We start from the raw sequence: 25867 nt of genomic DNA, 5'->3' as shown, positions 1-25867 counted from the left end.
ACATTTCCTTGAAACAGGTGTCCCCATATTTATTATTGGGGTTGAGCTGCAGTGCATTCAGAAAGTATTCAGACCCCTTCACTTTTTTCACAATTTGTTATGTTGCAGCCTTATGCTGAAATCGTTTAAATTCATTTTTTCCCTCATCATTCTACACTCAATACCCCAAAATGACAAAGAGAAAACAGGAGTTCAGAAAGTTTTGCAAATTTATTAAATAGAAAAAACTGAAATATCACATTTACACAAGTATTCAGACCCTTTGCTATGACACTTGAAATTTAGCTCAGGTGCCTCCCATTTCTCTTGATCATCTTTGAGATGTTTCTACACCTTGATTGGAGTCCACCTGTGGTAAATTCAATTGATTGGACATGATTTGGAAAGGCACACACCTGTCTATATAAGGTCTCACAACTGACAATGCATATCTATCTATAATTCCAGTAATCTCTGTGTGTATGTGTGTGTGTCTGTGTGTTTGTCTGTGACCGCTGTTTCTCGACAACCACGGGTCCGATATACTTGAAACTTGCCAGGTATATTGCTGGGGACCCGAGGATGTGCCTTTTCAAGGTTTGAAATTAATCGGACAAGTGGTTCCCAAGGTATGGTCACCGTACTCGCAAGCCGTTCGCTTTGGCTTTGCGAATGGACCAAACCATTTCATGTAAATAGAGGGGGGGGTTCTACCGTACTCGCAAGCCGTTCGCTTTGGCTTTGCGAATGGACCAAACCATTTCATGTAAATAGAGGGGGGGGTTCTGTGGTCGTTACTGCCACGTGGTTTCAAAGTTTTTTTTTGTTGTTGTTGTTTGCACGCATGTTTTTTTGCACCCACGTACGGGCACGCCCTAGTCAGAACAAAAACCAATAGTGGGGCAACTTAGCATAACAATTGTGCATTTTGTGAGGAAAGCACCAAATTTGGCACACTAGTAGACTATCCTATTATGAACAGATTTGGATATTGGGCCATCTCAAATTGGATGTTTTTTTTTTTTTTTTCAAGCCATTTTCCAAAATGGCCGCTAGCGGTTATTATAATTTCACAAACCCTTAGTGTACCAGTCGTTCAAAGGATAATACTAACACCAACATTGGTCTGAACATTTATTAAAAGCTGAATTAAGAAAAACATAACCTGTAGCCACCTCAAGTTTTAAGATAGCCGCCATTTTTCAAGATGGCCGCTAATTATTTGTTGTACCGGACGACTATCTCACTCATAGAAATTGATCGAGTTGTCTGATTTAAATGATTTTAGTGTCAATTTGCCAATGTTAGACTATTCTAAAACACAATATTTTAAAACTTGCATGCCACTAGAAAATCAAAGATGGCCGTTTTTTTTTCAAAATGGCCGCCACTCATGGCATCGAGTTATTCACATACTAGTGAACATCTGTTTACTGTTTGGTATGATATCGGAATTGTTCTGAATCAGTGACACAGTCTGCTCTGGTTTTCTCCTAGCCCATAGTCATAAATACTATTGCCACTTCTACTACCAGGTGCCAAGCCAATAGTGCTATGTATGTTTATCATTGGTTTTCATTCAGAATCTGTCTTAATTAGACTAATTAGTCAACTTTAACTTTTTTTTCTCTACCAAATCAAATTGTCACTTTCTTTGACCATTATTGGACCTTTATTAGTAAATAAACCTTCACTGTCAACCTGAATTCCTCTCCAGTAAAGCATATATGTATCATAACAGTAACTGCTGGCGGCCATTTTGAAAAATGGCTGCCATAGCCATCAGGGGCTGAATCTGAGATGGCCCAACATGCAGATCTTTTCATAATATGATAGTCTACTAGTGTGCCAAATTTGGTGCTTTCCTCACAAAATGCACAATTGTTGTGCTATATTTAGCTTAGCTGCCGGACTACAAGCCATGAGGTCGAAGGAACTGTCTGCAGAGCTCAGAGACAGGATTGTGTCGAGGCACAGATCTGGGGAAGCCCACAAAAAAAATCTGCTGCATTGAAGGTTCCCAAGAGCACAGTGGCCTCCATAATTCTTAAATGGAAGAAGTTTGGAACAACCTGGACTCTTCCTAGAGCTGGCCGCCCGGCCAAACTGAGCAATCGGGGGAGAAGGGCCTTGGTAAGAAAGGTGACCAAGAACCCTATGGTCACTCTGGCTGAGCTCCAGAGATCCTGTGTGGAGATGGGAGAAACTTCCAGAAGGACAACCATCACTGCAACACTCCACCGATCTGGGCTTTATGGCAGAGTGGCCAGACGGAAGCCTCTCCTCAGTGAAAGACACATGAAAGCCCGCTTGGAGTTTGCAAAAAAGCACCTGAAGGACTCTCAGACGGTGACAAACAAGATTCTGTGGTCTGATGAAACCAGGATTGAACTGTTTGGCCTCAATTCTAAGCGTCATGTCTGGAGGAAACCAGACACCGCTCATCACCTGCCCAATACCATCCCAACGGTGAAGCATGGTGGTGGCAGCATCATGCTGTGGGGGTGTTTTTCAGCAGCAGCGACTGGCGGACTGGTCAGAGTTGAGGGAACAATGAACGGGGCAAAGTACAGAGATATCCTTCATGAAAACCTGAAACAGAGCGCTCAGGACCTCAGACTGGGCTGAAGGTTCACCTTCCAACAGGACAATGACCCTAAGCACACAGCCAAGACAACGCAGGAGTGGCTTAGGGACAACTCTGTGAAGGTCCTTGAGTGGCCCAGCCATAGCCCTGACTTGAACCCAATCGAACATCTCTGGAGAGACCTGAAAATGGCTGTCCACCAACGGTCCCCATCCAACCTGACAGAGCTTGAGAGGATCTGCAGAGAAGAATGGCAGAAAATCCCCAAATCCAGGTGTGCAAAGCTTGTCACGTCATACCCAAGAAGACTCGAGGCTGTAATCGCTGCCAAAGGTGCTTCAACTAAGTACTGAGTTAAGGGTCTGAATACTTATGTCAATGTGATATTTCAGTTTTTTATTTTTAATAAATTCGCAAAACTTTCTAAAATCCTGTTTTCTCTTTGTCATTATGGGGTATTGAGTGTAGATTGATGAGGGGAAAAAATGAATTTAAACGATTTCAGCATAAGGCTGCAACATAACAAAATGTGAAAAAGTGAAGGGGTCTGAATACTTTCTGAATGCACTGTAAATGGCCTTACGGGTCTGTCTCTATCTCTCCCTTTATTTCTCTCTCTCTCTCTCCGTGTGTGTGTGTGTGTGTGTGTGTGTGTCTCCGTGTCGGTCTCTCTCTCTCTCTGTCTCTCTCTCTCTCTCTCCCCCCCCTCTCTCTGTCTGTCTAACTCTCTCACTCTCTCTCTTTCCCCAACTCTCTCACTCTCTCACTCTCTCACTCTCACTCTCTCTCTTTCCCCAACTCTCTCACTCTCTCACTCTCTCACTCTCTAACTCTCTCACTCTCTCACTTTCTCTCCCTCTGTCTCTCTCTGTGTCTTTGTATTTGCCTCTATCCTATTCTCTCTCTTTGCCTCTGCCTTTGTATCTCACAGGTAAATAAGAGTAAGAAATGGCGGGAACTGTCCACAGTCCTAGCTGTTGGGACTTCGAGCAGTGCCGCAAGCTCCCTCAAAAAGCAGTACATCTCCTCCTTGTTTGCCTATGAGTGCAAAATGGAGCGTAGTGAGGAGCTTCCTGTCGAGGCATCGACAGTCTTTGGCGATGTCAAGAAGGTACCCAGGGTGCAGCCACCATCTCCAGGTAAGAAGCCTCCAGTCGCTAATTAAGCAACAATTGTTTTGCACAGTGGAATGAAGGGTCCTCATAAGTAACACACCTGAGTGGTGATTACTCCTGTTTGCTTCTTTACAGACATTTGGTTCTGTTAGCTACGAATTGTTTTTTTAAACTTTTGCTCCAAGCTACAGTTCAACACGTCATTTAATTGATGTTGCTTGTGGTGCTAACCTGCTCCTTAAGAGTGTCGTTGACTATATGTGTGTGTGTGTGTGTGTGTGTGTGTGTGTGTGTGTGTGTGTGTGTGTGTGTGTGTGTGTGTGTGTGTGTGTTTCTGTACAGTCTGTGCTTAGTACCTCACCGCTACCCCTGCCTCGTCTTGATACAGATCAATTTGCCCAAAAGTCGAGGATTTGTGCTTATTAGGCTGGACAGGCCAGGTTGTTGAGGAGAGCCTGGGCTGCTGCTTGGAATGGGTGGAGGTGTTTGACTGATGAATGGGCACAGCGTACCCCCACCAGCTGGTGTCTGCATTGTGTTATCTTCCTGGAATTTGGGCAAGCAGCCAGCAGTTATCCCGTCTGCTGTGTTTCCATTGACTGCTGACGCTGCGGCGGAGGCCGTGGGAAAGCGAGGGTAGGGGTGATAGAATGTCAGAGAGCCTGCAGTGGGTGAATATGGAGGGGGCTCGGAGATGGTTGGGGTTGGAGTGGGGGATAGCCTATGCTGGGAATCGCCTTGGGGCTATTTTTAGGTCCCTTATGGAGCTTTGTTTACGTTTTGCTGGAGGTGAAAGTAGGGTGAGGAAGCTGGAAGGAGTCTGCTCACAAATCAATTACTGGCTGTGCAGGGGGTGTGGGAGGAGGGGGTGAGGGCAGTTTGAGGAACGAATGAGAGACACAAGGGTAGGGAGAATCACGTCGGTGATTGATCCCCCAAAGGATACACAATGGTCAGGGTTTAGAGAGCCACTTGGCTGCCTTTGTGGTCATGTCCGAAATCTTGCTTTATCGGCAAGTTTATAAACACACATGGTGTCCATTTGAAAATTTTTAGTACAGCATTGGAGCCTTTAGGAGAAACCCGAATAGGCAAAGATGGAGTGATCAGGAAGAATCTGGATAGGACAAAGAGCATCACCACTTGGCTCGCTGCTCGAGGTAGAACAGACTTCTGGAAGCGATGCACCTTGGCTAAAAACAGCGCCACATTCGATTTATCTCTGTCGCATCGAGGACGAGAACACCAATTTGTTCGTGGCCAGTCATCATGGCGCGGGCCACACCTGGCCTTGTGTAGTCGGAGGTTTAAGCCCAGGCAAACAGCAGGTGAGCAATGTTGGACAAGTGCACGTGGTCGGTGAAGAGTTCCTGCGTACATACCGTGGCTGCGTTAGCACTCAAGTGAAAAAGAGTGTGACCACCCATACATATATACTAAGTTGTCGAGAGGGATGAAAATGAGAATATTTTTTGTAACCTGCCCAAGTTTAAATAGCACGAGATGTCTATCTCATATAGTGAGTGATTGCTAACGAAGCAGCTGTCCTAAATAAGGAAGAAAGTGTTCCATGATGCAACATTTACTGCCCCTTCCTCATCCTCCTTTCACTCTGCAGGAATGGTTGCTTCAATTTGGGCACAATTCCCTCAGCACGAGTCAAATATTAGATCATGCAATATCGTGGACGGTCTAGTTCCTGCTTTTTGAAAGTAATGAATTCTTCACTACAGATTGCTCGATGTAACCATACATCCATACATTTTTAACGACATGCCTTTATCGGTGTTAGTTTAGCCAAAAGTCTGTTGCTGTGCTTCAGGTTAAAATAATAATAATCAAATATTCCTCCTCCTCCACCTCTCACCCATGATGCACCGGGATGGTCTAAGGTTACCTCGTGTCAGGGCATGAAATTTCTGATCTCGCATTGCCACTGGCCTCGTTGAATATGAACACTTCTCACATTGCAACGTTTCTTTCCACGGTCACACAATGTGAGCATCGGCCTGCTTTCCACCGGCTGTGAGACTCATTCGCAACACCACCTGCTGGACGAAACCGGTGTGCTTTGCACATTCATCTTCCCACTCACCCGAAGTCCTCACTGGTCCCCTTGTATTAGTATATTATATATGCCTCCGCCCCCAAGCACATTAGGTTTTCGGGTTGTCCGTCCGTACGTACGTCCGTCGGTGCGGGCTAAACCTCGTTTTTCTCAGCAACCAAATGTCCGATTGAGACGAAACTTTCAGGGTACGAGTGACACCCATGCAGCATGTTTTTTTGATAATTGTGATGTCATAGGTCATGTGGTATGGCAGCCATCATGGATTAAATGCAAATCCCCCAAAAGAAATTCTCGGAACCCGCTGAACGGAAAAAATTGAAACTTGGCACATTGTCAAGTACTGCCAATGGAGAACAAAAGCATGATAATGATGACATCATCGGTGAACTGGTATGCCAGCCATAAATGTTTTAATTGAATTCCTTATGCTAAAAATCTGAAATCGCATGCACATAATCTATGAACCACTTGTACTGAAATATTAAATTTATGACTTAATCGGTCACATGGTTTGGCAGCCATATTGGATTTAAGCTAAAACCTTAAAAAATATATTCTGCCAAACCACCAAATCGATTGACTCAAAACTTTACATATGTCATTGACTAGGCATGGCGATTAAAAGTTGATCACGAAAACGTCATCGATCACATGGTGTGGCAGCCATATTGGATTGAAGGAAAATATTATCGCGTTCCTGGCGATTAAAATATTTCCAAGGAACGAATAGCCGAACAAGCTGTTACTCCAAGGCATTCATGAAATGTGGCGGAGTTAATACACGTGGGGGAGGGGTGGGGAAAGGGGAGGAGGAGGATGCTGAAGAGCGCTTACCTGAACGGATCCCACCGGCAGTACTCAAACCTGCAATAAATAAACTCAAACGAAAACGGCTTTAAAATGTACAAAAATATACCGGCTTTATTAAACGGAATGCCGGTAATACAAAACAAAACGCAATCAAATAATTTCCTAAATTGGGACGTCCCGACAAACAGACTTGAAACACGGACACAGGGAAAGATAACTGGAAATAATGTGTGTGTGGGTGCACTTAACTCTGATCACTGGTGGGGTCTCGTCAGGGGTCGTCAAGGTCATTGGCAGGAATCGCTCGCTCGTTGGCGGGAACCGCTCGCTCCTGCGCTGCGAGGCCTCCGCACGCCCTCGCTCACTAGGCCGTGCCCACTGCCCACCGGAGCGCAACAGGCCTTCCGCGCGAATCGAACGGGCCGCGTGCAGCTCGTTCCTCCAGCCGGGCCTGTCCCCGTCGTCCCCGGTGGGAAGCTGCAGCCCTCGGTCCACGGCCCTGCCCTTTTCCTCTGCACGTCCACCAGTGATGTCTCCGAACACGGCCGGTCCAATCGCTTCCTTGACCCCGTGCTCCAAGCACGATTGTTCGCTTTATTGTCCAGAACGAGAGAGACAAATGCCCATTGCCGCGATCCAGACCAGGCGCAGAGAGCAGAGCAAAGCGAAGAGCAGAGAGCAGCGAAGAGAAGAGAAGAGAGCAAAATGATTGCTAGCGCGTCTTTTTATCACCCATGCTCTCATGTCATCGGCCGTGCTCCGCCAATCAGCGAGTCCCTTCTTACCAGTCCTCCTGTCAATCAAGAACCCTGACCAACCATGGCTCCTCGGGACGTGGCCTCGGCCTGCCCGTCCTGTGTGTGCCTCCCAAAACGGGGTTGTCAGCTGTAGGGCTCAACGTCCTGACTTCCGGTATGTTTATTATTAATTTGTGCCATTAAATGCGCGATTCTACCTCTACGTGTTTATGGTGCGGTGCCAAAAGAGACAAAGGGATAGATACAGAGGTAATGACGTACAAGGGATATTTTACCCATAATCCCTGAGCTAATTAGCACAAGAGCCACCCTTTGTATGGCCATACGTAACACTTCGCCGACCATACGACCTACCGGATCCATACTTATTACATGGTGGTTGTTCTTCTTCACGGCAATCGGAACATGCTAATTTATGCAAATCTACCTGAACTAAAGTAATCACTGCCTACCCCCGACAAACGTAACAATATTAAATAATTATATCCCTGAAACTGCTTACCCTATCGATGCAAAAATGTCATCTAACACAATTGTTGCATATAGTTTGACAATGATGACGCTGTAGGTCATGTGGTTTGGCAGCCATCTTGGATAGAAAAATGAACCTTATCCGATCAACAAGAAACTTCACAAACATGATCCTCTACCCATACATATGCAGAGTGTACATTTTTAAAGGTCATATGTCATGTGGTGTGGCAGCCATATTAGCTTGAAAGACGATTTTTTTTAAAAAATACCTTCTCTGAAAGCGCTTCACCGATCGATGTGAAACCTGTCATGTCTGGTGAAAATGTGATACTTGAGAACAGCTGAAGGGATTTAAATCAAACTTGTTTATTTTTAGGACAGTGAACGAGGGCATCTACCTGTTGTCATGGGCAGGGACTTTGCGGAGGCATATTGGCGACGCAGTCACGTGGCTCTTGTTTTGTATTTTTTAATTTTCAGAATGATGAAGATGGCAGGTTGCTTTAAACTTCAAGAGGGTATTGAGAGGTCCGCATTGTATGTAGCATTCACATCGCAGGCCAGTGGTGTGAGAAGTGAAAAAGAAACCAATAACGGGTCACTCACAAACCTGCTCCCAGCCAGTAAGGATAATTAAAAGAGTAACAAGTTGGTAAAATGAAACTGTACTGGAGGGTTTATTGAGCACATTACACCCACACAGTCTTGAGAAAAGGACATGGGAATGGTCTTTTCAACTCTTGCTTTGCATTTCCGAGCACGATTTATTTTCTCTTTGTTCGTCAACTTTGAATAACGGGGGTGTAATGGTAACTGTATGGAGCCGATGGGTGAAACGGAACGGTCCAGGGCTGAACCTTCTGCCAACTCTTGTTGGAGAAACTGATCATTTTGCAACGATCTTTGAGAAAAAAAATGCACTAATCAATAAGATATTTGGGATGAAGTTTGTTCTGTCGTTGCATCGCTGCCGCCATTTTTGTCGCTGCCGCCATTTTTGTCATTGCCGCCATTTTGGTCATTGCTGCCAGAGTGCACTGCAAATTCTATTGGTCGAGACGGCGTAAAATTATGCCAAAGTCCTGTTAAACTGGAGGATTTTGGAAGTGCAAACAAGGCGATTTGTGTTCTACAGTGTTGAAATATATAATCCAATTGAATGGAAATAAAAGTTTTAAGGGCTATAGGAAAAAACCCCCATTGAATCGGAGGTTTTTACGACCTAATTTAACCTGTTAACCCTCTTTTACACCACCTTATTTAATCCATTAAATTCGTGCCTGTTGTTTGTGTCCTTTATGACGTCCTAAAAACAGTATGTTTCCTGTTTGGAAAGTTTTTCAATCTTGTTTGACTGCCAGACAGTCTGAAGCAATTGCTTTTCCGCGAGCTTGCATGCATGCTCGGGTCGACATCGTACAATTTGCCAAATTCAGAGCCAAAGTAAAGTACTGCTAAACTGCAGGTTAGTTTCTGATTCATTTTCCACAGTGATCAACATGTCGTCAACATGTCAACATGTCATCAATCAACATGCATTTAACAACATGCATTTTTAAGTGATCAAAATCTAAAACTCGGTTGAAATGCAGTAGTGCCTCGATCATCGACTGACGTCTGTCAGATAGACAAAGTGAGCCAATTCCTTAACCCTGCCTTGCGCTACACGGGTGAGGTAATTAATGGTAGATTGTATCACAAGGACTTTTATCATTTAACAATGAAGTTGTTATCACGAGGACCACATAACCAGACTGACTATACCTGGTGACAAAATGTGAATGTGGCCTTGTGTGTCGGTTTGTGCGTGCATGAATTTGAATTATCATTTATTTCCTCCTTTTTGGAACACGCACCACAGCTGGTTCGGGATCTTTCCAAGGGCCACAGACACCGCAATCTACGAGCAGTTCCATGGCAGAAAGCTCACTGGAAATGAAGCCCCCAACACCAGCATCAACCCCACATAATCAGCCAGCATCACTTCCCATTTCCCGGTAACTATCACCTCCACACCAGCGTCAGACCTTGAATGTGAGTCATTCGGCTATAAACTGGCACAACATATCCAGGTCTTTTTGGGTTCAGACATTAATCCTAGGCCAAAACCACTGTTGTCCATTTGAAACAATTCTGCGAGAATTATAATCCTGTGTGTGCGCATTATAAATGGTGTGCGTGCTGTTGTTGCTCACTGTGTACAAACAGCTCGGAGCAAAGTTGTGTGTACATATGAGACCTGCCCCCCCCCCCACCCCTCCCCCAACCTTTCCCCCATGCCCCCGACTTTCGATCATTATGGGGCCCCGGACGTGGGGGTTGCAGGACTCCACATATGATGAACAGCCTGGATACTCAGGTGCTCTGGATTCCTGTGGGCAGGCGTTTTCGAGACCTTATACGTTGACACACAAGGGTCCTGGATATACAGCTTGTGTCATAGGAATAACCACACATTTACAATATTCAAGCTTTAGCTCTTCCTTCTTTCCCACAATCACATCCAATTTCCTCCCTTCGGGAACAGCACGATCAATCTGCAGGATCCTTTTTCGGAGAATGGAGACCCAGCCTTTCAGCGTTGCTCAACATCCACACCCAATGCCTCCTTCCATCCCTCAACTGGCACCACGGACGTGTCCCGCACACCCTCTGATCTAACCTCTCAGGACTCTTATATGAGCGGGCGTGACCCATATGCTGCAATGCGCAAAGGTAAGGACTTTTTTCTTTTCTTTTAAATGTTCTTTTAGGGTGCAGGAACTTTGGTTGGTGTTGTTTTTGTTTTTCTCCATAGGTTACCTTTCAGTGCTCATCCCAAGTTGTTCTGTAGCAATTAAGGGTTATTGAGTTTTGTGGGTGAGGACTGCTGTTGCATGTAGACTACATCAAGCGGGACAAGCAGATTGTCCACTGTTGGCAGACCACTAATGAGCCAGCTAGGTTTCTATGGACAATACAATAGCAATAAGGTAATGCCCCTGAGACTAGTTCATTTTGGAGAAGTTTAGAATCCAATTTCGTTTAATACTGCTTGCCTTCAGTAAGATTTGAATCCACAACCTTTGGTATGCCAGTTTATTGTCCTCATCACTTCTTCTTTTTCTTCTTCTTCTTCTTCTTCTTCTTCTCTTCTTCGTCTTCTTTAATGACCATAATTATTCCCACGTTCTTGTGGGTTGACTGGGAAAAGCTTGGCCCAAGTCTTTCATGAACCGGCTGGCCAGGCCTGACGTTTGACCAGGTTTAAGGCAGAAATTTGTAATTTGTTCATCATGCCGGCAATTTGTTTGGGGTGCCGGCAATAGCTCGCCTACTCTTCACGAAGGACAACATGTTATCTTTAATGTCCACCAACTGAGGCCAGAAGATGGGACGGCCGTTTAACGCACATCCAAGGGGACAGCACACACATTGATGAATCACCCTGACCGTTTATAGTTGGGTGGAGATTTGAGTCCAGGCAAGCCAGCTTAGAGGTGAATGTACATACCTCTAGGCCCTCCTACCAGCCCATTATTGTCCTCGTCACTGGGCCCCCTAATTGAGGTTTAGACTGAGATGCAACTACAATACTTTGAGTGTATTGTAGAACCAGTCTGGGATAAGGCAAGTTATCATATACTCTGAATCGATTGAAAGCAAGTTGAGTTTCGGTTCTCCAACCCAGATGACTTGTTTTTTTTCCAAATCAGGGAGATATCCGAACGTCTTTGCTTGCCTCCTGGTGTGTTTGACTCTCAAATCTGGATCGTCTTCGCATCTGATAACAAGCATTAAACCCTCTCTGTATTAACAACGCCAATTTGTTAGCACATCCTCACTCCTCACTGCAGCCTCCTCACTCTCTGCAGACCTGGACAAAATCACAGACTGGGCAAACAAGTGGCACATGTCTTTCAATCCTGACAAATCTCACACTCTTACTATGTCTCTCCAAAAAGACCATCTGGACAACACTCCCATCCACTTTCTGAATAATCCTCTCCAAGAAGTTCTGTCACTCAAGCTTTTGGGTCTCACTATCTGCCATGATCTTTCCTGGTAAAACCACATTTCCAAGCTGGCCTCCAAAGCCAGTCGCCAACTGGGCATCCTCCGTCGTGCGAAGTCCCTCCTTGGCACACCTGAGCTCCTCACCACATACAAGGCTTTCATCCACAGCTCAATGGAATACTGTTCTCCCCTCTGGGCTGGTGCTCCTGCCTCACACCTAGCTCGTCTTCACGCTGTTGAAACCAAAGCTTTCAGAATCATTGGAATCTCCCGCGATGAAGCTAACTCCGCGGGCCTTTCACTCACTCACCGCAGGCAGGTTGGTGGTCTTTCTGTCTTCTACCGACTCCTCTCCGGCCTTGCTCCCCCAGCTCTATCTGTGCTCTGTCCCCCAAATATTCCTACAGGTCGCACAAGATCTGCCTGCAACCTTCTTCTGGTGGAATTGCCAAAATCAAGACTCTCTGCTCACCTTCACTCTTTCATTCCCCTTTTCTCCCGCGTCTGGAACAAACTCCCTCACTCTCTTCAATCCCACTCCTCCCTCCAGGTCTTTAAAACAGCTGTTCACCACCATCTCTTATCTTCCCCCATCCAAAACTTGATCTCTTCTACCCCCGTTAATTCACCCCAGATCAACTTTTTTTCTTCTTCTAAGTACCGACTTCTTTCCTGGAAGTTCTAGCAGTGTCCATGTGTTTTATACCTCTCCCACCCCCCCCCCCCCGCCTTCCCATGCCTCCTCCTCCCAAGCCCTCTCCCTCCCACAGATCTTCCGATGTCCCTGTTCTCTGCTGTTGTACTTGTGTGCTCCCCCCTCTCTCCCCATCTTGTCTCCCGCTCCCTTCATTGAATGTTTTGTTTGCCCGATTGTTTTTTTTTCTGTTTGATGTCAGCTTTTACACGAGCCTCGATCTTGTAAAAAAAAAAAAAAAAAAAAATCCACTTAGCTCTGCTTATGAGATTCAACAATCAGTCATTTGACACTCTTGTCATGATTAGATTATGAAAAAACTTTGTTCTCTAAAATTGATATTCCTATGACAATATGACATTTTGTAATTGTGGTTTTTGTCTCCACTCCACAGGTTCCATCTCGGATTTGTATTGCAGTTCTCAGGGTTCGACGCCACGGCTAAATGCAGACCATTTTTGTCGCACACCACCAGGAGCTCTGCCCTGTGCTGGCACCGTGCCAGTGGTCTCGATGCCACACCGGCAGCCATTGTACGGACAACCGTATGAGCGCAGGTCAGATCTGAATGCTGATTGAAGATAGCAACACGTCCAAGTGTGTAATCCAAGTTTATATTATATGCTTTTGATTATGGCAATGAAGTACTTACCTTGATAATTATAGAGCCAGTGAGCATGCAAGCGATGAAACATAGGTTGACGCCCCTTTTCCTGCTCATTATACCGCACCACCGATCAGCAAATGTCATCCAGCAAAATGTTCGGATGTGGAGGACAAAAAAAAATAGAAAAACGGCAAAACAATTGCTTGGAAAGTTTGTATTTGTAAATGGATTGTGATTGTGAAACACAGCAGAACCAGGAATATCAGCATGTGGTTTTTACCACACAGTGCCCAAACTCTGCATATACCTCTTTTTATAATAAAAGTTTTTAAAGTGACATTTCTGCACAAGCATTATGTTTTGAATAGAGAGCCATTTCTCTAAAAGGTCGTGTGGGTGTGTGTGTGCACGTGTGCGTGTCCGGGGCACAGCTCTTTTTTGAGCTTTGACCTTTTGGCATTAAATGTTCAAACTTTTGTTATGAGAATATGGAGAAGACAATTTAATTCATACAATTATAATTAACAACTAGAACGCCACTCAGTAGAGCGCATACTCCCGCCGTGGGTCAAGTTGGAATAGTACGATTTCACAAAAGTTTGAGGGAGTAGTTCAGTGACATCACAAGACAAGACAACACAAGACAGACACTGCACAGATATATATTTAGAATATATAGAAGATAATGTTAAAAAAAAACAAAGCAATTTCACTTACGTTTTCGGATTCAGCGTTCAATTCTATATATGTGAGTGTATTTTGAGGCATGTGTGACTTCAAATAAAATTGTAAGCCAGGAAAACGTTCGTTTCATTCCTTAGGGATACAACATGTAAAACTGGCCCAAACGTCAAAACAAAACTCGCTCATTTTGTCGTACAAGCTAATGCGACCACTCATTCTTCTGGGAAGAATCCCGTGCACATGCTGGTCACACTTATAACTCACCTAAGTCTTTACAAGTTCATCAAATACTGACACCGCGATTGACATTCGCTGAGGTAAATGTTGATATCTCTTCTGAGGTAAAAAAAACAAACAAAAAAAAAACAGTTTTAAAGCATTATACGTATCAAACGATACATTTTATGAAACGGGGAAACCTAATACACACTTTGGTGGTTTTACAATGACAGAATATGTATTTATTAGAAAAAAGAAAAGAACCTTGAAGACGACGCTGCTAACAAAATACACCGCTCTAACGCATAACCACGATTTTAAACTACATTTACAACAAATATGAAAACTATTTTCATATCACAATGTTAAATATAGAATATATAGAAGATAATGCTTAAAAAAAAAATGAGCCCTATCTTCCAATGGTAAACAATCCTTCAAAAAATTCCTGGATCCGGAATAATATCCTGAGCTTCACCAAAAACTAATCAATTCTTCCTTATCCCAAGGGCAATCATCCCACCAACTTTCATCCAAATCCGTTCAGAACTTTTCCAGATATCTTGTTCACAAACACACGAACACACACACGGACACGATCGAATGCATTGCTCCCTGGCGGGAGTAACAATTATAATTGGGTCAAAAGGGCAAAGGCCAGAGATAGTGAATATAAATACTGTAGGTCTTATCAGCCCTTCCGCTGTTTCACTGCACAAGACAGCTGGGTTTGTTTAATTGCTTTCGTGTTTCTTTATTTATTTACCATTGAGCTTCAATGTGTCTGTCCAGGCCATCGCCTTTTTAACATTTGAGCTTTTGTCATCAAATTTTCAACAAACCTTTGCTATGAGAATATGGAGAAGACTAAATATGGCTAAAGCCAGTATGGTTGGAGCCTATTGTTTGCAGACAAACTGTGGCAATACCACTTGGTGCTCACGGGGTAGAGTAAAGCAGTATACTACTCCAACTAATGGTATTTTAAACAGTATCACCCTATGTTAAGCCAATTTCAATGGTTGCTAGAAGACAGGGCAGAATCATACCAATGTGATTATCAGACTTTAAACAAACAAACAAAAAAACCTATTGTGGGGGAGCAACCGCCCCAACCCCCATAGACCTCAGACACCGATTTTCCTAATGCTGTGAACTAACATTGGTATATCACGGGTGCTGAAGATTGTGATCAAGTTTCATCAAAATTGTGTTTGTAGTTTTTGAAAAGAAAGCAAATGTCTATTTTGGGGGGGGCCAGAGGCATTATTTATTTGGGTTGTCTGTGCAACTGTCCATCTGTCCGTACTTGTGTCCATCCATGTTGGGTTTGCCTTACCACGATAACTTAAGAACAGCTGAAGGGATCTAAATTTTTAGCTGTTGTTTGCATCAGGTTTAGTTTGAGTACAAAGCAGACACGGATGGTCTTTGCATTTTTAAATGCCTTCTAGTTTCATCTGTGTGATTCTCATTCTCTCTCTCTTTCTCTTTCTCTCTTTTCCCACCACCATTCCAGATCTGATCATGGCATGGATGTTTCCAGTGGACTTGTGCCACCACCCGACACTGACCCTGTTCTGTTCTCTTCTCCCCGAGTGTCCAATCAGACTCGGTGAGTATGATGGGATCCATTCTCCCATGCCGAACACCTTGAATAATTAAGATCTCCCCTCCCCACCCTGATGTCATGACTTTAAGAATGGAGACCTTTGGAGTGGTTTCATGTGAATGTTCAATGAAGGGTATTTTTTTTTTCATTGCATACTTTATATGAATGATTTATGATCTTCAATCTGCGATAGGATGTCAGCGCATTTGTAAAATTTTAAGAACGTGCTATCGCCTCCATCTCATGATCCCCATCAAGTATTCATATCAATGTTGGTCACATTATGGACAAAGGGTTTGTACTCTTCAGGTCCACATACTTTAAAAAAAATTTTTTTTAAATGTGTTCAGTAAAGAAAACTGCTAAACACAGAAAAATAATCAATTCGAATAAATGTCCAAAACCTTTTTTGAATCAACAAACCTAAATGCAACTACAGTGTAAAAGTTTAATCAGAGATGTTAGAACTAAAATATAAAACAAGAAGACGTCATGCAGAGCACGATACTTGTAAAATCCACCCCATCCCCAAAAATGTTTCCATTGATCCAGCAAATTGTCCATTTCATCAAGATTAAAATTGACGATCTTGATCAAAGCTCGGGTCAATAGGATGAAAAGCGACGGTTTTTCAGATGAAAATTGATGGTTTTAGAAGTTTGAGCTAGAGTTGACCTTTTGACCTCAAAACGTTGGTTTCCCAATTCAATGAGGCACTATGCAAATGCTGTTACATTTTCAAGTCAATCGGATGAAAATTGATGATTTTATAAGTTTGACCTTGAGGTGACCTTTGACATTTCGACCTCAAAAATCGTTTTTCCCAAATTCAGTGAGGCACTATGCAAATGCTGTTAAATTCTCATTCTCAAGTCAGTCGAATGAAAATCGACGGTTTTTCAGATGAAAGTTGATGATTTTGGAAGTTTGACCTTGAGTTGACCTTTGACGTTTTGACCTCAACAATAGTTGGTTTCCAATTTTGTGACTCAATATACAAATGCTGTTCAATTTTCAAGTCAATTGGATGCAAAAATAGCAATTTTAGAAATTTGACCTCCAGATGACCTTTGACCTCAAAATCAATAGGCTTCTCAATTGTGATGACCTCTACAACTTGATGAAGTTTCATGACGATCGCTTTAGAATTGTGACGTGTAGGCCGGTGACAAACAAACAAACAAACAGACAGACAGACAGACAGACAGAATAACAAGAAAACGTCATGCGTAGCACGATACTTGCAAAATATGCCCTCCCCCAAAAAGCTCTTTTGGGTTTACACCTGTAAGTTTGAATTCGCTTTAATGCACTTCTGTTTAGTCCCCTTGACCCACTCCTCCCTCTCACAGATGGATGAAAGGACCGATAACATACACTCCTCGTGGCGGTTTTAAACATCCATGTGGTTTTAAACAACATCCATGCGAACATCCACGTGGTTTAATCACCGACCTGTATGCAAATCACAGATGACCGTGGGGACCTATCACTTGACATGCGAACATACAATATGCACCTGACAAGTTAATGCATGTGATGAGGCCTATGTTGACCTTTTGGCCTATGTTGACCTCAAATATACTTGGTGGTTGAATTCAGTGACGAGATATGCAAGTCCTTTTCAAATTTCAAGTCAATTGGATGAAAATTGAGGATTTTAGAAATTTGGCCTATGTTGACCTTTTGGCCTATGTTCACCTAAAATATAATTTGTGGTTGAATTCAGTGACGAGATATGCAAATTTCAAGTCAATTGGATGAAAATTGAGGATTTTAGAAATTTGGCCTATGTTGACCATTTGGCCTATGTTGACCTCAAGAATACTTGGTGGTTGAATTCAGTGACCAGATATGCAAGTCCTCTCCAAATTTCAAGTCAATTGGATGAAAATTGAGGATTTTAGAAATTTGGCCTATATTGACCATTTGGCCTATGTTGACCTCAAAAATGCTTGGTGGTTGAATTCAGTGACAAGATATGCAAGTGGTCTTCAAATTTCAAGTCAATCGGATGAAAATTGAGGATTTTAGAAATTTAGCAAAGTTGGTGACCTTTGGCCTATGTTGACCTTTTGACCTATTGACCCCAAAACAATAGGCTTCTGGCATTTGACCAACTCTACTATTTGGTGAAGTTTGGTGAAGATCGGTTGAAAATTGTGACCTGTAGGCCGGTGACAAACAAACAAGCAAACAAGAAAACGTCATGCGTAGCACGATACTTGCAAAATCCACCCTCTCCCAAAAGTTTTCCAATGATACATGATGGCCTATGTTGACCTTTTGGCCTATGGTGACCTCAAAAATACTTGGTGGTTGAATTCAGTAACCAGATATGCAAGTCCTCTTCAAATTACAAGTCAATTGGATGAAAATTGAGGATTTTAGAAATTTGGCCTATGTTGACCTTTTGGCCTATGTTCACCTAAAATATAATTTGTGGTTGAATTCAATGACGAGATATGCAAGTCCTTTTCAAATTTCAAGTCAATTGGATGAAATTTGAGGATTTTAGAAATTTGGCCTATGTTGACCATTTGGCCTATGTTGACCTCAAGAATACTTGGTGGTTGAATTCAGTGACCAGATGTGCAAGTCCTCTCCAAATTTGAAGTCAATTGGATGAAAATTGAGGATTTTAGAAATTTGGCCTATGTTGACCATTTGGCCTATGTTGACCTTAAAAATTATTGGTGGTTGAATTCAATGACCAGATATGCAAGTGGTCTTCAAATTTCAAGTCAATCGGATGAAAATTGAGGATTTTAGAAATTTAGCAAAGTTGGTGACCTTTGGCCTATGTTGACCTTTTGACCTATTGACCCCAAAAACAATAGGCTTCTGGCATTTGACCAACTATACCACTTGGTGAAGTTTGGTGAAGATCGGTTGAAAATTGTGACCTGTAGGCCGGTGACAAACTAACAAACACAGTCACAAACACAACCGACCAATATACTTGAAAAATCTTCGATTTCTTCTTCTTCGATTTTGCAAGTAATAACAACAAACAGCATGGAGGATTTGCAGAAGGAGAAGGAAGGATACTATAGGAAGATCAAGGAAAACTCGATCTTCTGGTGGAGGTGCAATCCCACTGTTGACTCCAGTGCTTCAAGCACCACCATCTGATGTCATTTCCTGTCTGGACATTGGGGTGCATCAAACGCCCTGTTTTTGAAAAATATTCTCATCTTGATCGTCATATTTTTTTGTTACACTACCCTATATAGCATTTCTGTAAAATATTTCGAATTTTATAAAAGTAAGAACACTTTCTTTTTTTAATTCAGGGTCACTGATTCCAAAAATGGCCTCTAAAAGGTGGCGGGAACAAAATTGCAAAAATATTTCATTTAATTTTTTTGAAAATTGGGTAATCGAGTAACCAACGAACCAAAAAACAAGAAAACGTCATGCGTAGCACGATACTTGCAAAATACACCCTCCCCCAAAAGTTTTCAATGTGACATGATGGCCTATGGTGACCTCAAAAATACTTGGTGGTTGAATTCAGTGACCAGATATGCAAGTCCTCTTCAAATTTCATGTCAATTGGATGAAAATTGAGGATTTTAGAAATTTGGCCTATGTTGACCTTTTGGCCTATGTTGACGTCAAAGATACTTGGTGGTTGAATTCACTGACCAGATATGCAAGTCCTCTTCAAATTTCAAGTCAATTGGATGAAAATTGAGGATTTTAGAAATTTGGCCTATGTTGACCTTTTGACCTATGTTCACCTAAAATATAATTTGTGGTTGAATTCAGTGACCAGATATGCAAGTCCTTTTCAAATTTCAAGTCAATTGGATGAAAATTGAGGATTTTAGAAATTTGGCCTATGTTGACCATTTGGCCTATGTTGACCTCAAGAATACTTGGTGGTTGAATGCAGTGACCAGATGTGCAAGTCCTCTCCAAATTTCAAGTCAATTGGATGAAAATTGAGGATTTTAGAAATTTGGCCTATGTTGACCATTTGGCCTATGTTGACCTCAAAAATTCTTGGTGGTTGAATTCAATGACCAGATATGCAAGTGGTCTTCAAATTTCAAGTCAATCGGATGAAAATTGAGGATTTTAGAAATTTAGCAAAGTTGGTGACCTTTGGCCTATGTTGACCTTTTGACCTATTGACCCCAAAAACAATAGGCTTCTGGCATTTGACCAACTCTACCACTTGGTGAAGTTTGGTGAAGATCGGTTGAAAATTGTGACCTGTAGGCCGGTGACAAACAAACAAACAAGCAAACAAACAAACAGACAGACAGAGTCACAAACACAACCGACCAATATACTTGTAAAATCTTCGATTTTGCAAGTAATAAGAGTACTTTTTCAATTTTGTTTATTATTCTCTTTTCATCTGACTGGTCATCGTCGTCTGACACTATCTTCATCATCGTCGTCTGAGTGGCAGTCACATCACTTTCATTGTTGCTGCTGGCTGTCGCCTGCCAACGAATGATGGAGCTAGGAGCACCAATTTTCTGCACCTTGCGTTTGCGCCTCTCTTCCTCGGCCTGCCCACGAACCTAGAGACTGTGCACCTTCTGCGACAGTCACATCACTTTCATTGTTGCTGCTGGCTGTCGCCTGCCAACGAATGATGGAGCTGGGAGCACCAATTTTCTGCACCTTGCGCTTGCGCCTCTCTTCCTCGGCCTGCTCACGAACCTAGAGACTGTGCACCTTCTGCGACAGTCACATCACTTTCATTGTTGCTGCTGGCTGTCGCCTGCCAACTAATGATGGAGCTGGGAGCACCAATTTTCTGCACCTTGCGCTTGCGCCTCTCTTCCTCGGCCTGCTCACGAACCTAGAGACTGTGCACCTTCTGCACCTTCTCTCCCTGTCACGTAGGTGCTGAAAGATGTTCTGCGGTCAGTCTTCATTGACTGCAGGAACAGACGATCCTCCGCGTTCATGACCAGCTGCTCAATGTTGGCCGGCCACAACAGGAAGGTCGCATCCAGTCGTTCCATGGCCTGCAGCTTGGCCGGGGTTGATCTACGTGCAGTCAGGATCGTGCAGTGTAACATGACAAAAACTAAACAAAAACAAAACTAGTGTAACAAAAAAGGTATGACTAGACAAATATGCGAATATTTTTGAAAAACGGGGTGTATGACCACCACCCTACTGGAGATATTTTCTTACCCCATTAACCATATCCAACCCAACCCTCTTACTTGCAGATTACTGTGTTTCCTTCCCTCCTAACACTCCTCTTTCCTTGTTCATTCATTCCTTTGCTTGTTTTGTTCAACTGTAGCAGGCGAGACATCACTGGCAAGCTGGCTAAATTCCAAATACCTGCCTTGACCACAACTGGGAAAGCAAAGGCAACCCCCACATTGTAATATGCTGTAGGGCTGCTTTTGCAGCACTGGCCCTGCCTTCGGGCAGGTCACTGCATTCAAGCGAGTGCACACAATTTTACCCCACCCGAGTATTTCGGGCCTCTGCATATCTTTTATCTTTTATGGGGTTTCACAAGAGGAACTATGACAGCACTAGAACGGCACTCGGAAGAGCGCAAACCCCCCCCCCCCCCGCCCCCCTCCACCAGGCTGAACAGTTTTCTTTTTGTATCCCACTGATCGGTCAGATCTGGATCCGACATGAACCAAAATCTAATCGGCTTGTTCTTGTCACCTTACCAACTCATCCACATCTCTTTGAAATATGCTACATGCCTGGTGTTGGTGGCCTGGTGTTGGCTTAGAGGTTAGGGTGCTGGCTTGGGATCCTAGGATCCTGGGTTCCAATCCCGGTCGATCGCTGAATTAACGCCAGGGGGGTTGACTCAGCCTGTCATCCTTCCGAGGTCGGCAAATTGAGTACCCTTTTCACTGGTAATTCCCTGTGTGTCGCAAGAGGTGACTAACAGGGTTGGCGGCAGGAAGGGCATCCGACCGTAAAACATCGCTTCAAAAAGGGGACCACGGTGCCCGAAAAAGGCCAACCCCTGCTCTGTGGGGGGAAAATGGCCTCTAAAGGTGGTTCTTCTACATGTCGTTTTTGGCCCTCTCACTCAATAGTGAAGAATCACTTAGAAATTAAATAACTCTCGTATCCGGATCTTCACAAAAATCGAATCGATTTGTCCTCGTCACACAACCAACCTATTCACCAAGTTTCGTCTGAATCCATCCACAACCTTTTAAGATGTGTTGTACACAGACAGACAGACAGGGGTGAAAACATAACCTCCATCCACCTTCAGTGGAGGAGGTAATAATAACGCGTTTGTCCCTTCAAAGCCATAATTGTACTTAAATAATAAAATATTTTGAACAGGTCAGAAGTAGGCAAACGACTCGTGTGTTTGTTACCACACAGTGTCCAAACTCTGCACATTTGCCAGTTGCTCCATTGAAAAAGACCCATGAACAAAGGATATGGTGCGGTCAAATGGCCGCTAGACAGGAACCGATGGCCATTGATGTGTGTTGATGTGTACAAGACGGATGACTGACGGGGATTCCAGAAATTAGACCTTGTAATCATACAGGTTTCCCTTTCTTGGATTCATACTTGAAGAGATCCAAATGGATTTACTTTTGGCTGTTCATGCCCTTTGGTTTTATCTCTGGACTTGCAGAGTGGTCTCGACCTGCCTTTCAAACACCGTACTCACAAAGAGACTTACCCGGGTCGAGAGCCTCGTCTGCCGTCAGGATGACATGATCTCATTTTCTCAAAAATGTTATTGTTGTGTTCGCACTTCATCTCGTCTCACTGTTCCATTATTGTTTTCTCATGCTATAAGACGCGAGCCATGTTTTAACTCTTTGCAGACATTCACCAGTGCACTTTTTATGCCACTGCCGACAAAGTTGCCAGGCATTATGTTTTTGGGTTGTCGGTCCGTGCATCTGTCCTCGATAGGTTTTTGTTACGGGATAACTTAAGCACGGCTGAAGGGATCCAAGTCAAACTTGGTACAAGTATGTATAATGATGCAAAGATGAAATGATTACATTTTGGCAAGGGTCAGAGGTCATGGCAGGAAAAAAATGTGATACTTGAGAACAGCTAAAGGGATTTAAATCAAACTTGGTACAAGAATGTATAATGATGTAATAATGTGGGCGGAGGCATTCGAAGAGGGCCTTTCTAGTTAGAAAATGGCAAGGGTTCATTTCAGTATGACGGCTCTCTCTCCCTCTCTCTCTTTCTCCCCCCCCCCTTCTCTTTCTCCCCCCCCCTTCTCTTTCTCCCCCCCCCCTTCTCTTTCTCCCCCCCCCCTTCTCTTTCTCCCCTCCCCCTTCTCTTTCTCCCCCCCCCTTCTCTTTCTCCCCCCCCCTTCTCTTTCTCCCCCCCCCTTCTCTTTCTCTCTCTGTCTCTCTCTCTGTCTCTCCCCCCCCCCCTCCTCTCTCTCTTTCTCTCTCTCCCCCCCTCCTCTCTCTCCCTCTTTCTCTCTTCCTCCCCCCCCCCTTCTCTTTCTCTCTCTGTGTCTCTCTCTGCCCCTCTCTCCCTCTCTCTCTCCCCCCCCCTTACACCCCCTCCTTTTCCATGTTTTTTCTGTATTTCTCTCTCCTTGCATGTCACAGGCATGATGGTTATGGCCAGCTTTACCATGGGCAGAACCCGCACCAAGTCCAGCCTTCATACATGGGTCACGGGCAGCAGGCACTCTATGGGCAGCAGGTGGGTGGGAATGGGGTTGCCTCTTACTGCTTCCATTCCTGCATTCCATTATTAAGTCTTTCATTGAGTTTTATGGTTTCGGAACTAAATTAACTTTGCATCCCAGTTTAGAAAGGACTGATGATTTTGTTCCAAGACCAGGGGTGTAGTTTAATGATGAGCCGCAAGATTTAGTCTATCGTTTTAAAACCTCGTCTGCAACAAGCAACTGTGCTTGTTGCTTGAAAACAACAACGTTTTACTCTATTGACATTGTGCTTTTGAATCGTGAATAAGCTAAGATACTGTAAGGTGACATCAAATCCAACCTTCTTTAGATGTTCTTGGTATTTAGAGAGACGAAAGGTAGCGCACTTACCTTTGAGCTGTCTAATCTGAGTTTGATTCCCGATCCGACTGTGAACTGGTGGTTTCTGCTTCACAGGCAGCATCACAATGTGTGCCGTCCCTTGGGCGGATGGTGAGCCGGGTCACCATTGAAAAAAATCCAAAAAGCCTATGGTGTCTTCAGACAATGATTAGACGAGTTATCACCAGCACCCTGACCATTTTCAAAATTCCTTCTTAACCTATGGGAATGTGTCAGCAGTGTAGTCGTGCCCACTCGATATGATGGATCCTTCAGGTCGACTTGTAATTGACTCTTGGCCAAATATGCATGCGATACAAAGGAACGAACGAATGGATTGATTTCAATAGGTATTGAGCAGTGATTGTCAATTGTGTATAGACATCAAAAGGCCGAAACAAAAATGGAGAATTGGAGATGTGAAGACGACATATAATTTGATTGATACCTCGTCGGATAACTCTCGAGGAGAAAGCCTCGTCATTTCACTAGGTCAAACAAAATAAAATGAAACATTTTTTATTTCAAACATTATTTATTATCTGTAGTTTGGTGTTTATTTATTTATTTTGAGCTGGAAAATAGGGGCAAGAAGCTTGTATTGGTTCATTAAAAAAGGGATTGATTCATTAAATAAAAGTAAAATGTCACAACACTTAACAGTGTTACATGTTCAATAAATCTTAGGATCAAGCAATAATTAATGATGTGTTGACTTATTTGGAATGAATAATCTAAATTGAATAAAGTTCCCTGAGATTTTTCACTTTAATCATGGTGCCTTCTCTCCCTGTCAACTGTCTTGTAAATAATTTCAAGTGTTCGTGCGTTTGTACGTTACTCTTTCACGGCCGACCGGTCACACCTTGAGGCCACAACATTTTGGGTGTAGGTACTTAAGAATTTGGCCAAGGTTTGAAGGTGCCATGTGTTGGCCTTGAGGGCCACCCGTTGAGGCCACCGAAGGCCTCCGTGAAGTGTATATTGGGACGTGGGCCGATCCAGTGCTCCCGCCGGCCCGCAGGCAAAAGGTAACCACCATGGGGCCAATAACTCCATAGCTTTTCATTGTCCAACACGTCCCGAAACCCATGCCAGGAAGAGCACACCCGGTCAGGCAACGCTGGATTCCCTCTCCCCATTTCAGTACTTAAAGCTCTTTTTGAGTGTTATTTCCTTCTTTGGGGTTTTTTGCCAAGTCAAAGTTTGAATAAAATTAATTAACACGTCATACTTTATGCTCCCATCTACTAAAGCGTTTTTTCAAACATTACAATGCTACACATTGTTTGTGAGATCAAATTTAGTGCAAACGTTTTTTTTCCCCCCTTTGAAACACATTTGATTACTTGATGTGACATCACCGGAATTCTCGTATGTTGTGCACCAACGGTCACGGGTGGTTTACACCATACGATGACACCAGCAGGGATGTTGGAAGAGTCTTTCTCGGGCTGAATAGTGACCAGAGGTGAAACTTTATTACACATTTATAAACGGCGGAGTCAAAGAGATAAAGTTGGAATTGCCTCTTTGTCCTGAAGACATTCCTCAGTGTTGTTCCTAAAGCCGTTCTCCAGTGGTGCTTGTTCCGCACCATTTCCTTGCTTACTGCCGCTCACTCGGAGCTCCACCAAACAATATCAGACCTTCTTGAAAATCCCACACAACAGTCCATCATCCGATCGGTTTTTTCGTCATCGTTATTAGAAAGTTGACAACTTTTGAAAGATTATAATGCTCTTCGCAGAGCGAATGAAGTCATTTAATGATGACACGACAATTCCTCTAAAACCGCTCTTGGTATTTATGTTGCATGTAAGATGCTTTTCATTTGCCACTTAAGTTGAATTGTGACCAATGCAAAAGCTCCAACTGATTAGTAGCATAAGAGTTATTGTTCCATATTTGTTAAGTTGTTGCTGCTCTCAACGCTAACTATTGTTATTTGCAAATGACGTACGATTGGTATCTCAGGAATAAATGATCAAATGGAAGCAATAATTTTTTGGTGCAATTACGATACTCTCAGGTATATTCGGACAGGTTGTTGATTCACCGTGGACATATCATTGGCTGCCTCCAGCAGTGGTTGGGGAAACGGCCCCCGGAGTGTGGGACGTTGAATGTTTTGAAACAAATCCTTCTTTCCTTTTCCTTTTCAGTAAAAGTAAGGATACATAGTTTATTGTAAGCAATTTTGATTGGATATCTCCCTGTAGAAACCTTAGTTTTCACTTTATATCTGTC

The 25867-nt window shown here is 43.4% G+C and overlaps 1 protein-coding gene across 5 annotated transcripts in view; it reads left to right on the top strand.

Annotated features, from left to right (window-relative positions):
- LOC137423556 (AT-rich interactive domain-containing protein 1B) overlaps positions 1–25867 on the top strand; it is a 127864-nt gene that overhangs the window by 91734 nt on the left and 10263 nt on the right. For all 5 annotated transcript variants that reach the window (XM_068110845.2, XM_068110841.2, XM_068110842.2 and 2 more), the window contains 6 exons: positions 3498–3705; positions 9656–9791; positions 10322–10509; positions 12879–13041; positions 15514–15609; positions 23172–23268. In XM_068110845.2, coding sequence (XP_067966946.2) covers positions 3498–3705; positions 9656–9791; positions 10322–10509; positions 12879–13041; positions 15514–15609; positions 23172–23268 — 888 coding nt within the window. The remainder of the gene's footprint in view (positions 1–3497; positions 3706–9655; positions 9792–10321; positions 10510–12878; positions 13042–15513; positions 15610–23171; positions 23269–25867) is intronic.

Source organism: Myxine glutinosa, chromosome 3, assembly GCF_964187855.1.
Source record: "Myxine glutinosa chromosome 3, kmMyxGlut1.1, whole genome shotgun sequence".
Taxonomy (NCBI): domain Eukaryota; kingdom Metazoa; phylum Chordata; class Myxini; order Myxiniformes; family Myxinidae; genus Myxine; species Myxine glutinosa.
Note: the sequence above shows the minus strand (reverse complement) of the source record. Positions and strands in the feature narration are given on the sequence as shown.